This window comes from Aspergillus affinis (assembly GCF_023601865.1).
Source record: "Aspergillus affinis strain CMG 70 chromosome Unknown NODE_1_length_919884_cov_86_970707, whole genome shotgun sequence".
NCBI lineage: Eukaryota > Fungi > Ascomycota > Eurotiomycetes > Eurotiales > Aspergillaceae > Aspergillus > Aspergillus affinis.
The window spans coordinates 406,338-421,861 of NW_026515782.1; the positions used below are offsets into that span (position 1 = coordinate 406,338).

The 15,524-nt window shown below is 50.9% G+C and overlaps 5 protein-coding genes across 5 annotated transcripts; 2 read left to right on the top strand and 3 right to left on the bottom strand.

Annotated features, from left to right (window-relative positions):
• Window positions 1-5,192: 5,192 nt before the first annotated feature.
• KD926_004053 (LUC7 domain-containing protein) lies at window positions 5,193-6,204 on the bottom strand (the record flags this gene model as incomplete). The annotated part of the gene is made up of 3 exons (XM_053095856.1): window positions 5,193-5,627; window positions 5,752-6,083; window positions 6,162-6,204. 3 exons carry the CDS (start codon window positions 6,202-6,204, stop codon window positions 5,193-5,195), a joined length of 810 nt encoding a protein of 269 aa, XP_052961196.1.
• Window positions 6,205-6,708: 504 nt separating this feature from the next.
• Window positions 6,709-8,607, top strand: gpi16 (GPI-anchor transamidase subunit GPI16; the record flags this gene model as incomplete). The annotated part of the gene is made up of 3 exons (XM_053095867.1): window positions 6,709-7,067; window positions 7,127-7,521; window positions 7,574-8,607. The coding sequence occupies 3 exons, from the start codon at window positions 6,709-6,711 to the stop codon at window positions 8,605-8,607; spliced, it is 1,788 nt and encodes a 595-aa protein (XP_052961197.1).
• A 347-nt stretch (window positions 8,608-8,954) lies between these two features.
• KD926_004055 (uncharacterized protein) lies at window positions 8,955-9,387 on the bottom strand (the record flags this gene model as incomplete). The annotated part of the gene is made up of 2 exons (XM_053095878.1): window positions 8,955-9,155; window positions 9,244-9,387. The coding sequence occupies 2 exons, from the start codon at window positions 9,385-9,387 to the stop codon at window positions 8,955-8,957; spliced, it is 345 nt and encodes a 114-aa protein (XP_052961198.1).
• A 1,587-nt stretch (window positions 9,388-10,974) lies between these two features.
• KD926_004056 (ankyrin repeat domain-containing protein) lies at window positions 10,975-13,698 on the top strand (the record flags this gene model as incomplete). The annotated part of the gene is made up of 1 exon (XM_053095889.1): window positions 10,975-13,698. The coding sequence occupies one exon, from the start codon at window positions 10,975-10,977 to the stop codon at window positions 13,696-13,698; it is 2,724 nt and encodes a 907-aa protein (XP_052961199.1).
• A 451-nt stretch (window positions 13,699-14,149) lies between these two features.
• KD926_004057 (NPP1 family protein) lies at window positions 14,150-14,973 on the bottom strand (the record flags this gene model as incomplete). Its single annotated transcript, XM_053095900.1, has 2 exons — window positions 14,150-14,648; window positions 14,702-14,973. 2 exons carry the CDS (start codon window positions 14,971-14,973, stop codon window positions 14,150-14,152), a joined length of 771 nt encoding a protein of 256 aa, XP_052961200.1.
• Window positions 14,974-15,524: the final 551 nt, after the last annotated feature.

Consider the following 15,524-nt stretch of genomic DNA (forward strand, 5'->3'; position numbering starts at 1 on the left):
AAGCCATTGGTCACTTGCGTTCTCTGCTGTGCTAAGCCCATCCAACGAAAGAAAAGAGAGGCAAGGTCCTCATTGATCATGTCCTGTTTTGACGAACACAGGAAAAGGCAAAAAAAACTACATGTAATCGCCTATATCTCATCTCGCCAACATAAATACACATACATATCCATGCACTGAATGCACCTAAATCTTTACCCATCTTGGCTAGCAGGCACCGCATCAAGACCGCGTGGCACAGATCATCCACGTGGAACGTGGACTTTTTCTCGATCCGACGTCAGGTCCTTGCCCTGGCGTGGATCGCTCTCACCGGATTTCCAGTTTCAGTTACACCCTTGTGTATCAAATTACGGAGGCAGACAAGGCTCTGGCTCTGGCTCCGGCCCTGGTCACCGGCAAGATCCCGCCTCGCGAGAAGGATTTAGGATTCTATGCGTGCTGACCGTCGTGGTGGTCATCGTGCAGTAGCGGCCGGCGGTATTAATAATGGTGCATGAGACTAAACCACAGCTGTTGCTAGTCGCGAGAACTAGTAGGGATTACGGCTGCACTAATGTGAACCCCTCGTATTAAGCAATCATCCACTATAGCCGGTTAGCTCTGGATAGAGATAGACAGGTGTAGGAGTAGGTGTCAGATCATTGTACGCCATAAACGGTTACCTTCCACAATGAGAAACTTCGAGCCACGACGAGATAGGCCCATCATGATCAGCCGAAGTCTCATGTAAGATTGAAGGGGAGATTGTCCCGACTAAATATACTACGCCGCATTACAGATTGACCTAGAATTGGACCCACCGCAAAGCCCGAAGTAATGGTGGCGATAATAGACCACGACGACGACCAACTACTCTTGCGCAATCGATCAATTAGCATTAGCAATCAGCTCAGTGTATGGACCTTGTCCGTTACGCAATTTTGGGCATTTGGTTGCGGCCATTCCTGCTATCGTGTTTCTAGAAGTAACAAAGTATATAACTATACCAATTTGCAAGCTGTTAAGGTACTGTATTCTAGACAATATTATCTTGCATCTACTAAAAGGAAAAAAGAGGCAAAAGAAGAAACGAAAAGACAAACATAGAATAGAAATACTGAGAAACATGCCCTAAATCACGAAACCAACGTCCCGAGTTTCACATAAACCCAGCATTCGCCGGATCATGATGAATCTTCGCCCGGCGTAGAAAAACAGCCAACAGGACCGCCAAAGCACCAGATGTAAGTTCCAGGACCAAAGCATCTGTAATCGAACGCACAATAGCATCCAAGACACGGCGTTTGAGCGTCCCACTCAAAGACTCGAGCAAGCCGACATTAGTCCCCGAGACCATAGATTGACCAGATTAAAGACCACCAGAGGGATAATGAACGGGAGGAGGCGGACACCGGCTTTGACTTTACAAGAGATGGTCGTTGCGTTATTTCTGCCAGAACCTGCCCTTTATAAACCCCCCTACTTACCCCGCTATCTAATTCCCGAATTGCTTGGCTGAAAGGCGCATGAGCACGATTATTCCTCCTGCGGCAATGTGCAATATGAGATTTGTGTAGGCAGAGGAAAAAGATGTCCCGATGGGACTGAAAGAATCGGGCTCTTGTGTACTCGGTCTAAGCCCGAGCCTGCGATAAAAGCGGGATCGGCTGCCGGGTAGTAGTGGCCTTGCAGACTGCGATAGCCGCTATTCTCTAGCTTGGGCTATCTGGGTATGATCTCTGCGCAAGGCTGAGGATGGAGTGGGGAGAGAAAACTCCCCTCCCCTTCAAGCGGGATCCCAGCTTTCGGCGGAAGACTGAACTATCTGAAGAGCGGTTTACGAAGAGGCGCTCCTTGGTTCTGCAAAGATACGATAACGCGCATCAAGAAAACGGTTTGGTTCGTGGGATATGAAATTCCACCAAGAAATTCGAACTGATTCCCAGTGTTCCACAGTAGGGCTGTTCACTATCAGCCGATTCTGCCGGTCTTGACGATACTATATTGTCGACTTTCAGAAAAGTCAGCCTTTAGCTTATCCGATACTTTCTGACGATAATTATCGCCGGCCCTTGGCTTATACGATACTATTGGTAGAAAGTTAACTATTATCGTCAGATCGGCTAATTTCCGAATTAGAACTAGTTCTTCGGTGCTGGAATAATAATTATACTTTGGATTTTGGGATTAAGAAGCATAATATATATAGCTAAGTAAACTGAAGGCTCTAATCCTTCTGATCCTAACAGATATCATTCATTAACATTAACATTCTCATAGTATCTATCCCCTTTCATTGCATATCTTCAGACTCCCAGAATATCCCTCGCTGCATTAAATAGCCTCTCAACAGCTACCTCTGAGACTGGAATAGCTAGATAATTACGAGCAGCTGCAGCCATTTGAGGCATTTCATCTTTGTGGCTACGCCACCAGGTGCAAAGCCAGTTAGAATCTGTAGTATCAATCACACTAATACGAGGACTGTTGAAGTACTGATCAATATCAGAGAGAAAAGGCTGATTAGGAGATTGAAGCCGTTGTAGCATTCGTAATTCCACATTGCTGTATAGTTTGCCCGGTGAGAATCGTGTAGATATACTTGACTTGGGTAATTCATCCTCCATAGGATATCTTTGATAAATATTAGTCTTAATAGCCTTAATAATCCAGCTACCAGTCTCTTTATCATCCAGTTCACCCAAAATCAGGTCTCCTTTCACCCGCGGATCAAGAACTAATGCAGTATAATATGTATCACATTTATCCACAAAAGTATAGTACTTTTGATACTTTCTCAAGCCTGTTTTCATCGCAGCAGCAATATCAGGGTCTATACTAGCAAAAGCCCCTTCGAAATTAGATGCTTCGTTAAGCAAATCATGAAGCTCGTAGTAAAGTGGAATAGCCAGGCTGATATGAGGCTGTTTTTCGGAAATGAAAAGTGTAAGTTTATTAAACTTCGTGAGGACTTGATAGATTTGAGAAAGTCGTTGCCAATCATTATCGGTAAAAGGCAGAATTTCAGTTTGCAAGGATATGAATTGATTAATCTGATACTTCGATTTTAAACCAGTATCAAGCATACGGTAGGTTAAATTCTATCGTGTTTCCACATCATATTCAATGTACCGGTCTGGAAGATCCATATATTGGCAAATCTCTTTCCACTTTTGTCTCCTTTGAGGGCTGCGATTAATCCAAAGAGCTAGAATCCGGAGTTTAGCTAATGCTGTCTGAGATGTAATAAGGTTGCTATCCTTGAGATTATTACATATAGCTTGTGTTTCCGCAGTACTACCAGAGTTTAGCACGCGGAGAATATCTTTGACAATAAGGTTTAAGATATGTGCAAGGCAGCGGATATAACTGTCGATTCCTTGGAATTGGATTATTGATTCAGACAGAAGTGATCCTTTTAATGCATAATATAACTCTGAAGCTATAGCTTCATTATTACTAGCATTATCTCCGGTAATTGTTGTCAATTTAGCTTCAAGATTCAACTCACGGAGAGTAGAATGAATAGCGATTGCCAAATTTTCTCCACTATAAATCCCGTGTAGTTCAGTGAACTCTAATACCCTCTCCTGGTATCTAAAATCCTCTGTGAGCCAGTGGCCAATGATACCGAGGATTGGTAGATGATTTTTGCTGGTCCAAATATCCAAGGATAAAGCAATTGATTTGCAAGTAACTGCAAGTTTCTCCTTTAATTGCAGTCGCTGTATTTAAAATTCATCCATAAGTCTCCGACGTAATGTAGATCGTAATAGAGGTAGTAATGAGATTCCTAGAATATCATTGAATATCTGATGGAAAGCAGGTGATTCGATTGTTGTAAAAGCAAGTTTTTTCTGAATAATCTACCGAAGGATATTCTTTTCCAGTAATTGTTGGTGTAAAAGATTCTCAGTTTTAGCTATATAATCTTTTATAGTGGGCTGTTCTTTCCTATCGGAGACTGTACACCAGGATTCAGGTAAAAAGATCCCGTGTTTTTCTAGATGTCGTTTCATGTTGGTAGTTGAAATCTGTTTCAATAAATCTGAAGTACTCCAGCTATACTGTACTCCAGTTTTACTCTCAATAGAGGCGCATTGTATATGTCGGTCTTTCAGCTCCTGTTTCTTTGTCTTTTTGTTAATCTACTCTTGATTAACTTCAGTAATCTGGAAATAATCCTATATCCATTTTGTGACTGGAGCTGGACGTTGTCGTTTCTGAGGGTATAAAGTTGAGCAGCTTGATTCTGCTAGGGTTTGCGAAATTGATTCAGATGGTAGAATCTCGGAGGAAGGAGGTTCAATTAGAGATCTAGTATCTGGAACTGGAACTGGATTTGAATTTGGATCTGGAAAATCTGGCATGCGATCTATAGATAAGGATTCTTCATCATATCCATCATTGAGAAGGAAATAATTGAGTTGCTTTTGGCGAGTAGCCATTCGCTGACTGTCATTTGAAGCCATAATATTGATATAGTTCAGTTAGGTGATCATAATCTTTGTGGGTGTAAGAAGTTCGGTTAACAATCATCCCTTGTTAGAAAAATCACATGATATAGCGAGATTATCGTCGACTTTTATAGTATCGTTGACTATTCTGACGATAATAGTATCGTTAACCCTTAGCTTATCCGATACTTTCTACGATAATTATCGCTGGCTTTGGGCTTATACGATACTATCAACGATCAAGCAAAACCTTGACTTTAAAGTATCGTGAACAGCCCTATTCCACAGTACGGCAACAAAAGCAGCCAAGTTGTAAGCGACATCCATGCGTGACGCCAGAAATGGTAGCCCTATCCTCAGAACAGCGCATCAAAATGCTGGATACCACTTATCAATAACCCGGTTGGCCGACCTACTAGGCCTTCAGGAAATCCGAATACTCCTCAGCACAATACACCTGAAGTGATAGTAGCTTGACATCAACTCCATGTTTGTTCTCATGTGTGAATATGTATAACAGATGACATCATAGTTGTGGCTGATTTGTCCTTCAGTATCATTTAGCGTTGACTACTACCATACTCTTTGACTTGTAGTTAGAATATCTTTATCAGCCTTACAAGATAGTATTTGTTTAATTGTCACATAATGTAGTTTCATTAAATTCCAGGCATGAAGAGAACAACGCCTACGCTATGCATATCCAGACACGACACGGAGGAACAACGGCCAAAGAGCTACACACGCACCAGATTACCACCGTCCACCACGCTTTTTGTATCCTCCGCCGCCACCATATCGGGGACCTCTTCCACCACCCGAGCGTCCACCCCAACCGCCGTCGTCATCATCGTGATGGCGGACCGGAGGCGGTCGTCCCTTGAGCTCCTCACTGAGCTTCTTGAACCCCTTGCGCATATCTGAGTATCCCATGTGCATCTTGCCGAAGAAGTGATCCGCTAACCGGCGGTCGTTATCGAGTCGACTGAGGTACGCACCGCAGACATCGCAGACCTGCAGTTTTTGATGACCCGACGGGCCGGAGGTATCCTGGAGGTTTTTGAGTTCTCGCTCACAGGTCTCCTTCTGGTGCTTGGTGGTGCGGATCTTGTGCAGTTCGTTGAGGGCCTGCGCGACGGAGCCCGTTTCGCCCAGGACAGATATTTCCAGCAACCCAGTGTTTATCGTCTTCGCCAGGTCGGATATTTGTTTGAGCTACCGCAAAAAAAAAAAAAAAAAAAAAAAAAAAGTCAACACTTGTCATCTCTCTCTCCCTCGTCAAACTGATCCTCTACGCTAGCAATCCACTCACCAGGTTATTAGTCTGTCGGATTTCATCCGGCGTCTTCTCCAATCGGCGCTGCGCCGAGTCGATCCTGCGATCACAGTCGTCGATGTACTTCTGCATGTCGCGCATGTAGTCATAGTCGAACCCCCATTTCGCCTTCTCCGCTGCCGAAGCCGTCTCGTACTCGGTCTTCAAGCCTTCGCTGTGCACTTTCGGGCAGGGGCCCAGGTCTTGCTTGGTGTTGGTGAAGAGATCATGCGGACAGGTTCCCACGAGGTACGAGCGGCAGACTTTCGAGTCGGTGATGGAGAGCTGAGCATTGCGCGAGGCCGCGCCGGTTCCCATTAGCTGATCCGCTGGATAGACAGAAGGTTTTCAAGTTAGCTTGAGATTCGGATTAGATGCGCGCGGAGAGCGTTCAGGACCCAACGTACCTCCCATGAGCTGCTCGAGCAGCTTTCTCTGTTCGGCCGCCATGATGCGATGACAATAGGGAAATAAGAAAAAAGAAAGAGAGGGACGATGAGAGCAAGGAAGCCCGGGGAAAAGAGAAGGGGAGATTGACTTGGAGGTGGATTGATCGTATTGATCTTGATGCGGTCCCGATTTCTTTCTTTCTGCGGAGTGGCGCTAATCGCGGCTGCGCTTAGGTGAGCTGTCCCCTTTGGGCAAGTCGGGGATGTGTTCACTGTTCGGATTCCGGATGCCTTACAAGTTACTCGATCTCCTCTGGCGACAGTCAGTGTCAACTGTGCGGTTGATCTCGCTGAGAACGCGATATCTGACGCTGTCCTGTGCCGTGTTGAATACCACTACCTATAGCTCGCCAAGGCCGTGCCCTCAACCTAGAACGCTTCCTGTCTGTCCTTCCACCGGCTCGGAGCTCCGCCCGGCGCCATCATCCTAGGCGATCGAACGAGACGCGCGACAGATACTTGGGTTGCTTTGGACAAGACTGTTTGTACCGGCAAGCATGACGTGATGATTTCTCTTTGGCCTTTTTCTTTGCTCCTCCTCGGCGCGTTGTCGACGCTTGCCTCCGCCGCATCGGACTACCACGAAAGCCTCGTCCTTCAACCGCTACCGCAGTCGTCGTTACTGGCGTCATTTAATTTCCGCAGCAATGCTACAAAAGAGTCTTTTGACGAGCGCAACTTTCAATACTTCCCTCGCGCGCTAGGTCAGATCTTGCAACATGCCCACACCGAAGAGCTCCACCTCCGCTTTACGACGGGGCGATGGGATGCGGAGAGTTGGGGTTCGCGCCCCTGGAATGGGACCAAGGAGGGTGGCACTGGGGTGGAATTGTGGGCGTGGATTGACGCAGTGGACGAGCAGGAGTATGTGATTGGATTGAATGCTGGAAGTATCGATTGCCCCTGCTGACGGTTGAACACAGGGCATTTGCCAGATGGATCACTCTGACGCAGTCCTTGTCCGGTTTGTTCTGCGCATCGCTGAACTTCATCGATTCCACGCGAACCACGCGGCCCGTCACATCCTTCCAGCCGACCGGCGACCATTCGACAACGAAGAATCTCCATCTGTTGCACGGAACACTTCCCGGCGAAGTTGTCTGCACGGAGAACCTGACACCCTTCCTGAAACTGCTGCCATGTAAGGGCAAGGCCGGCATTTCTAGTCTGTTTGATGGTCACAAACTCTTCGATGCCTCGTGGCAGAGCATGGCGGTTGATGTGCGCCCTGTCTGTCCGCAGTCGGGTGAATGTCTTGTGCAGATCGAACAAACGGTGGACATTGCGCTGGATCTCGAGCGATCAAAACGAACTCGAGGTGAGGTTCTTTTTGCCTGCTCTCTCTCTAATGCTCTACTAACTGTTCCTAGATAACCCAATCCCTAGACCGGTGCCTGCTGAACAGCTTGTTTGCGACACTTCCAAGTCCTATCACTCGGATGACACCTGCTATCCGTTGGAGAACCCGTCCGGAAAGGGATGGGGCCTGACCGAAGTCTTCGGTCGCAGCATGAACGGAGTATGTCCTCTTGCAGAGGGCCAAGCTGCCGAGGATGGGCCGGTCTGCTTAAGAGTGCCACATGAGCGAGATGTTTCCGTGTCTCCAGGGGCCATTGAATCTAAAAAACCGGACGGATTCACTCGCTGCTATACCTTACAGTCCTCTACGCCATTTGACATCACCATGCCCGAGCAGGAAACCACGACGCAGGTTCCTCTGGACGAGCCGATCTTGCGTGCGGAACGTACGATCGTGGGGCATGGCCAGGAACGGGGAGGCATGCGGAACATCTTTGACAACCCGTCCGATACAGACGCGGTGGATTTCATCTACTTCGAGACTTTACCGTGGTTCCTGCGGCCCTACATCCATACGCTGGAAGCTACGATCACCGGGCGGGATGGCGTCATTCGGCCAGTTCCCGCCTCGCAGATCATCAGGGAGACCGTTTACCGACCCGCCATCGATCGCGAACGGGGGACGCAACTGGAACTCGCGCTGACCGTCCCTGCCGCATCCACGGTGACCCTCACCTACGACTTTGAGAAGGCGATTCTACGGTACACCGAGTATCCGCCCGACGCCAACCGCGGATTCAACGTGGCTCCGGCGGTGATCAAGCTGGGCGCCCCCGACCGGCAGGGCGGTCCCATCTACATGCGCACGACCAGTCTGCTTCTGCCTCTACCCACGCCAGACTTTAGTATGCCGTACAACGTGATCATCCTCACCAGCACTGTGATCGCCCTTGCATTTGGCAGTATCTTCAACCTCCTGGTCCGTCGTTTTGTCACCGTGGAGGAGGCAGCCGCCCTCACGGCGCAAACGCTCAAGGGGCGAATTGCCGGCAAAGTGGTCGCATTGCGCGACAAGATCAAGGGGAAAGGGGCCAAGGTGGAGTAGCGACGGCTGGCTGCATTCTTTATTATTTCTAGGTTATGATTTGCGATATGCGAGATAGTTGAGCATATGTACAGAACTCCTTTTTTGTTTCTTTCATCATCGACACCTCGGCATTAGAAAATAAACAAATAATGTACAGTTTTGTATATCATATATCATGTAAATCCATATCCATCCTTATATCAGATATCAAATCAGACGCCGAAACCCAAAAACGAGGCCGTTAAGATTTAAGGAAGACTAATGCACGCAAGTCAGCCAAGCCAGCCCAATTTCCCTGAACAAAGAAAAAGAAGGGAAAAGGAAGCCAGGAGGAAAGAAAATTAAACAAAATAAGATAACAGGACTTACAGATGGCCCGCCACGTCCTTCGCCTTCTCCCAACCGGGCAACGTATCCTGTTCGCCGGGTTTCTTGTACATGAAGCTTCGATCTTCGGCGGCGTTGGGTTCCTCTAGCCCGGCGCGCTGGCTGTAGTGGTGGCCCGCTATGCCTTTTTGCTGATCGAGGCTGAGGAATTCGCCTTCGGTTTGCTTGGGGGCTCCAATCTGTTGGGGATTTTCTTTTGTTAGTATTTTTTCATTGTCTTTCTTGTATTCCAAATTAATTAAAATCCGGTCTAGATCGTACCCCGACGTGGCCGGCTCCCTGGTTGCGCACGCCAGAATTGCCGCCTCCCGCCAGGCGCTGGAAAAAGCTGCCTTCCGCGCTGTTGGCAGGGGTCGGGATGTCGCTGGCACCGCCACGTACGCCGGTCGAGGGCTGATTCTCTTTGGACATCTTGTTGATTTGGTTGTGAGGCTCTAGGTGTTGTCTTGGTATGAGGATCTGGCTGTTGGGGCTGTCTTAGGGGTGCGTGAGATTGAGATGGTGGAAATGAAGTACTATGATTACGGAGGAGGGTCTAGATCTAGACCTCTGCATATCTATATATATAGGTCTTGTTATAGAGAGCCTCCAGCATGACGTGCAGCAGCATGACGTGCAGCAGCGGTCATTCTGGGTTTCTTGTAGAGGGTGATATCATGATGACCGCAGTGCTGGTGGCACACGACTCCAAGCAGAAGAAGGATACTAGTACAGAGTAATGGTAAGACTCAGCAGGATTACCCCGTATATTCCAAATCCTTTGCTGCTAGTACCTGATCACGTTAGAAATTAGTGATTCTGTTAGCGTCGGTCCAAATGTCTCTTCTATGTAAATTGTAACTAACAAAGAAAGGTGCCTTGGGGCCTAATAACGGGTCCCCGTGTAACGTGGGCATGACTAAGCCGCCTCTGCCTCGGGTTTCAGGCGACCCAAACATTCTGGAAGATCCGCCTTTCATTCCATGTTTTCCCACTGAGAGTGACCCAAACTCTCAATTCTCAACGGTCTCTTCCAAACGGACATCTTCCGCCTGCTGCATCCTCCACGAAACTCTATCTTCAAATCCCGTGATTCTCTCAGTGTATGACATGAACCTTTCCCCGAAATTGAGCGAGGTTTAGCCGTTTCAGCTTTCAGGGACTGAGGGGACTCGGCCTAGCAATGCAGGACGGCGGTGGGCGTGCCTCGTGGCCCAGCCAGCCAGCCTCAAGGCCCTTTCCCCCATTTCATCAAGGTTCGCCCGCCGATTCTGTGCGCCATGGCGTTAGTCTATCGACTATGTGGATCCCGATACATCGTCGACTCGTCGTCCCCATCGACCCATAACTCCGTACTGTCGATCGGATCTGTTGGCCGATGCGTATCACCGTACCAGCCTATCACTGGGGGAGGAGTCCGTTCCTTAGTCCGGATGTTGGCTGGAAATTGAAGCAGACTCGAAAGTCCACTGGGATACCTGATCCACCCGCTTTTTGAGTTCGACCCGGTTTCACCAAATTTTTTTCAGCAGACCGTGGTCCTCACTACGAGCCAACTCGGCCTAGTCATGTCGGTAAGGTTAAGCGATGCCTCTCTAGCATCTCACGATCGTACTCCGTACTCGTCCCAGCAGTTCAGCTGGCTCCACTCCGTTGCGCTTGTCAATCTATGGTTGGTGTACCACGACGGGTTCTTGCGTGTCGTCCAGATTCCTGGCAATGGACAATCAGTCTCCTGTGCAATTAAAAATCCTCCCTGGTGCTCCAAGTCCAACCGCGTTCTAGGAAAGGCGCTGGATTCAATCCCTGGAAGGGCCAGACGCCCGGAACTAATACCTTGAATATCCCGCCCCCCCTTTAAACCTCCCCTCCATCCCACCGGCTTCTCTTCCCCCCTGACATGGTAATAAATTCTCCCACACACTGCAGACGTCGATCGCAAAGAATTCTTCTATAGCCATAACGTCTGACAGGGGGCTCACAGACAACCAGCAGGCGACTAACGGGCCTACTTGCGACATGCCTTCTTCCCCGGAGGATGCCGTCTTTGCGATCTCCGCTCAGGCTACCCAGCTGGGCAACCGTATTTCCGTGCGCATGCTAGACTATCTCAGCACCGTTCACGATATCCCCATTGGCTTTCAAGACCTTGCGCGAGTCTTCCTCGATACCTGTCGCGCCTTGTGGACCATCGAAGCCGGCCTCAGCGAGTCGACCGGGGCGAAGCGACCACTGCCCCAGATTATCTTGCAGGAGGTGGAAAAGAAATTCTCGGAGGCGTACAAGGACTTTCAGCAGCTCGATCGCCTCGTCACGAAACTGGCTCAATATGAACACAGAGGGGCTTTCGGAAGGCTCCAGAAGGGATGGCACCGGCCCAGCAACGAGCTAAATAGGATCCGCGAGTCTCTGAGTAAGGTGATGGACGCCTTGCAGATCAGCGTGCTGGCCTTCCACTGGTCGCTGGGAGAATCGAGGCCGGAGGACTCGGTTGGCGTCGGATACGCGGGGCTGGCGGCGGCGCTGGACCGCATGGCCAAAGGACGATCGGTGACGGGCATCAACCAAGTCAAGTCGCTCGAGCGCAGCAACAAGAGCGTGAAGCAACCGTCCTCGGCCGTCAAGACGGTGCCTGGTGGTCCGCCACCGTCCATTCCCGTGCCGCCGGTGCCCCCGAAGGCACCACTCAGCGACGTTGATTTGACCAGGCATGCCGACTCAGATTACCAAGTCAAGCCGACGCCCGAGTCGGTGCCGGATACCTTGTCATCCGTTCTTTATCTCGACAACCTCTCCCTCTCCGATTCCCACATTCACGAACCGACCAATTTCTCCACTCGCAACCCATACTCCCGGAATGAGAACCATCCGGGGGTCTCGAGCTCAGCGGCATCCGCGGCGGAAACCTTAGCGCAACAAGATATCGACGCAGACCTAACTGCTTCCATAGGAAGTATTCGCTCACATCCGAAACGCGACGTGTCGATGCCGCGCCGCACCCCCAGTCATACCAGCGCAGCCACGGTTGGCCACCTCAAGAGCGCCCTGGCGTCTGCCGTGCGGGCGAGGAACCATCAGTTAATGGAACAGCTCCTGGATAGCGGAGTGTCCCCAGACATGGGGGAGAATTCGCATCCTCTGAACGAGACCATCATGCGCCGTGACATCGAAGGCATGCGGCTTCTGCTGCAGTTCGGGGCCAACCCCAACCAAGCCGACAAGGATGGGAAGACCCCGCTTTGGCTCGCGGTAGACGGATCATTCGTCGATGGCGCGGCTCTCTTAATGAAGTACCAAGCTGAACCGACCTCTATGGCCAGTTTAGTGCTGGAGACCCCCCTCGCCTTCGCGGTACTAGCCTTAAAGACTGACCTAGTTCACACGCTGCTCGCTCACGGGGGAGATCCCAACCACGAGACGCGGAGTAGGAGCACGATCTTGATCGAAGCCATCCGAAAGAAGGCCCCCCAGCGACTGGTGGACTTGCTTTTGAATGCTGGTGCAGACGCCAACCTGAAGAACGGCGAGGGTAAAACCGCGCTGTTCGAAGCCGTCCAGGCCGATCAAGTGATCAGCGTGACGATGCTTCTCGACCACGGAGCCAACCCCAACCTTCCCGGACCGGAGCATGTGCTCTGGTCAGCCATCTACCGTCCGGCCTGCTTGCGGATTCTGCTAGCACGGGGCGCCGACATCCGAAAGACGCCCGGTATCATGGAGCAAGCCACCAGCATCAACAATATCGATGCCATAAGGATTCTGCTCCAGGCCGGCATTGACCCGAATCTAAAGAAGGACGGTATCTATACACCGCTCTGTTCCTCGATCCGCGACAATAGACGCGACATTTTCAACCTCCTCTTGTCCAACGGCGCCAACCCCAACGTGATGGCCTCGGAGTACCCCGCCTGGAAATGCGTGACGCATTTCCGGCCGCACTTCCTGCCCGATCTCGTGGACGCGGGAGCCGATCTCCACCAACCCCCAGGCATTGTCGAGATGGCGGTGCAGATGAACAACGCCGAGGCCGCGCAGTGGCTGTTGGAGCACGGCGGGGCGAACCCGAACGACCGCAACGCGCAAGGACAAACTGCTCTGACGACGGCGATTCGCGAACACCGGATCGACTTGATGAAGCTGCTGCTGGCGCACGGGGCCGATCCTAATCAACGCGGCCAGGACTGGCCCGTGTGTATGGCCGTGCGGTCGCCCGACATTCTGCAACAGTTGCTTCCCGCCGTGACGGACCTGTCGGCGCACAAGGGAGTGATGGAGATGGCGGTGCTGGCGAATCAGCTCGAGAGCATCAAGCTCCTCTTGGCCGCCGGCGCCAGCGTGGAGTACAAGAACGGCGGCGTTTTCTCTCCGCTCACGACGGCACTGCGAGAGGGCCATCACGAGATCGTGCGGTTCTTGCTGGATGAAGGCGGCGCCGACCCCAACGCGCCGGGCGAACATCTCCCCATCGTCAAAGCGGTACGTCGCTGTGTCGACGGGGATTTCTCGATGATCGAACTGCTGCTCGAGAAGGGCGCCGACCCCAACAAGACCTACAGAGACTGGAACGCGATCATGCAGGCGATCGAAAACCGCGACCTCAGACTTCTGCGTGTTCTGGTCGAGAAGGGAGGCGGCGTGGACCTCGGTCAGAAAGATGAGACCGGTCAGACGGTGCTTGAGATGGTGGATTCGTCTGGCTGGAAGGACGCGATGGATTTGCTTCTCAAGAGTGCTCGAAGCTAGAAACCAGTCGGTCCAAGAGAACGAGGCCTGGCTCTCGCTTTAATATACCCACTACACTCACGGAACGGTTCACTTCCCCGTGAGCCTCCATGAACTTTCAGGGGGCAAGGACCCCTTGTCGCTTTGCCCACGAGTTTTTTCTTGTCTCTCAACTCTCCATCCATCCATTCATGGTGTGAGCTTCCCCACGCCAAGCTCCTAGAGCGTGATGGCAATCGCCAGGGAGGGCAAATCTAATTTCCACCGGACCAGGACTTAACATAGTCCGGGATGTTCTGGTATTGAATGTACGACTTGTTTATTTGAAGCCAGTATCATTTACTGTATACACTTAAGCTAACTAGACATAGTTGGTCCAATAATCTATATAATTCAATTTGATATTAATTACATATTTCCAGCTCGGAACTTCTGTATTATTCTCTCCCTCCCTCTTCTCCATCACACCTTATCAAATGGCTGCCTTCTCCAAGTTGCCCTGGAACGTCGAATCCTTGAAAGGCACCGTCGCCTTGCCAAACTCCGCATCCTCCAACCCCTTCCTCGCCGCCTCAGGAAGCGACTCCCACGCAATCAGCGACAGATCGCGACCCAGCGTGTTGGTGAACTGCAACTCGTGGTTCGTGGGGAACGAGGTGAAATACTCGACCTTGGGCCGCTCCCCTTCGCGCTGCGGACTCGTCGTCTTCTTGTAGCTGCCGTGCCCCGAGGCTGCGGCGCCCAGGAGGGTCGGATTCGCCACGGCTGGGTTGTTCACCCACACCACGACGTTCTCCCAGTCGTGGCGGTGCGCGCCCGTCGATATCCCGCTCGTCGGCATGTCCTTGGGCATGTACCAGGCGTACATGATGCCGTAGCGGCCGTTGAGCCAACCGCCGCGCACGTACGTCTGTCCTTTGCCCTGGTCGCGACAGCCGCCGGTGGCGCTGCCGGTGTCCTTGAGGCCGCCGCTGCAGATTGGGATTTGAAGTGTCAGCTCATCTCATATCATTCCATCCCTAACCTAACTTGATCATCTGATGATGATGGAGGGAGAGACAAAACGAACCTGGTATCCCCGTTGGCCGCAACGGCTGGGTACGACTGGCAGCCATGCGCGATGTGCAAGAACGGCTCGAACTTCTTGTAGGTGTTGCCCGTGGCGTCGTTGGGAACGGTCTCGGCGAAAGGCGCGATGGAGTCGTGAGCCACGACAGCACGTTTCTGGATGGGGGAGCCTTGCACGGTGGCGGTGGCGAGGGCCAAAATGGTCAAGATGGTGGATTTGGCGAACATTGTGAGAATGTGTGAGAGAGAATCGGCACAGAGGAGGGATATGTCAAATAGAATGGACTGAGTAGAATTGGAATTGGGATTTCTGATTGCTGATATCAAATGAAGCTGTTGAAGGAGGATTAGTCTCCAACTTATACTTCTCCGTTTGTCTATCCCATGAGGGAATACCCTATGCTTTCTTCCTTTACACCTCCAATCCGTGTATACTTCGGAACACGGAGCTTAAGGGAAACATCTCATCCGGGATCCGGATCCTTCAAGCCTTGAATCCTCGCATAGTTCCAGTGCCAAGTAGTTCGTCTGAAGCATTGTCGCTCCTAGTTCGTTCCTCATGTCTCAAACCAGTCTACTACTACCAAGTAATCCAAGATCAAATGGCACCATCCGCCCATTCATCCAACCATTCAATCTCAGCCGAAACCCCTCCAATGAAGTAACACTGGTACCTATTCCAGCCTCCCTCCAAAAAAAGCATCTCCCCTAGAACCTACATAATCCGCAGCAAACCAAGTTCCCAACCATCTCGAGTATTATCTAGTTATGCATGCCGA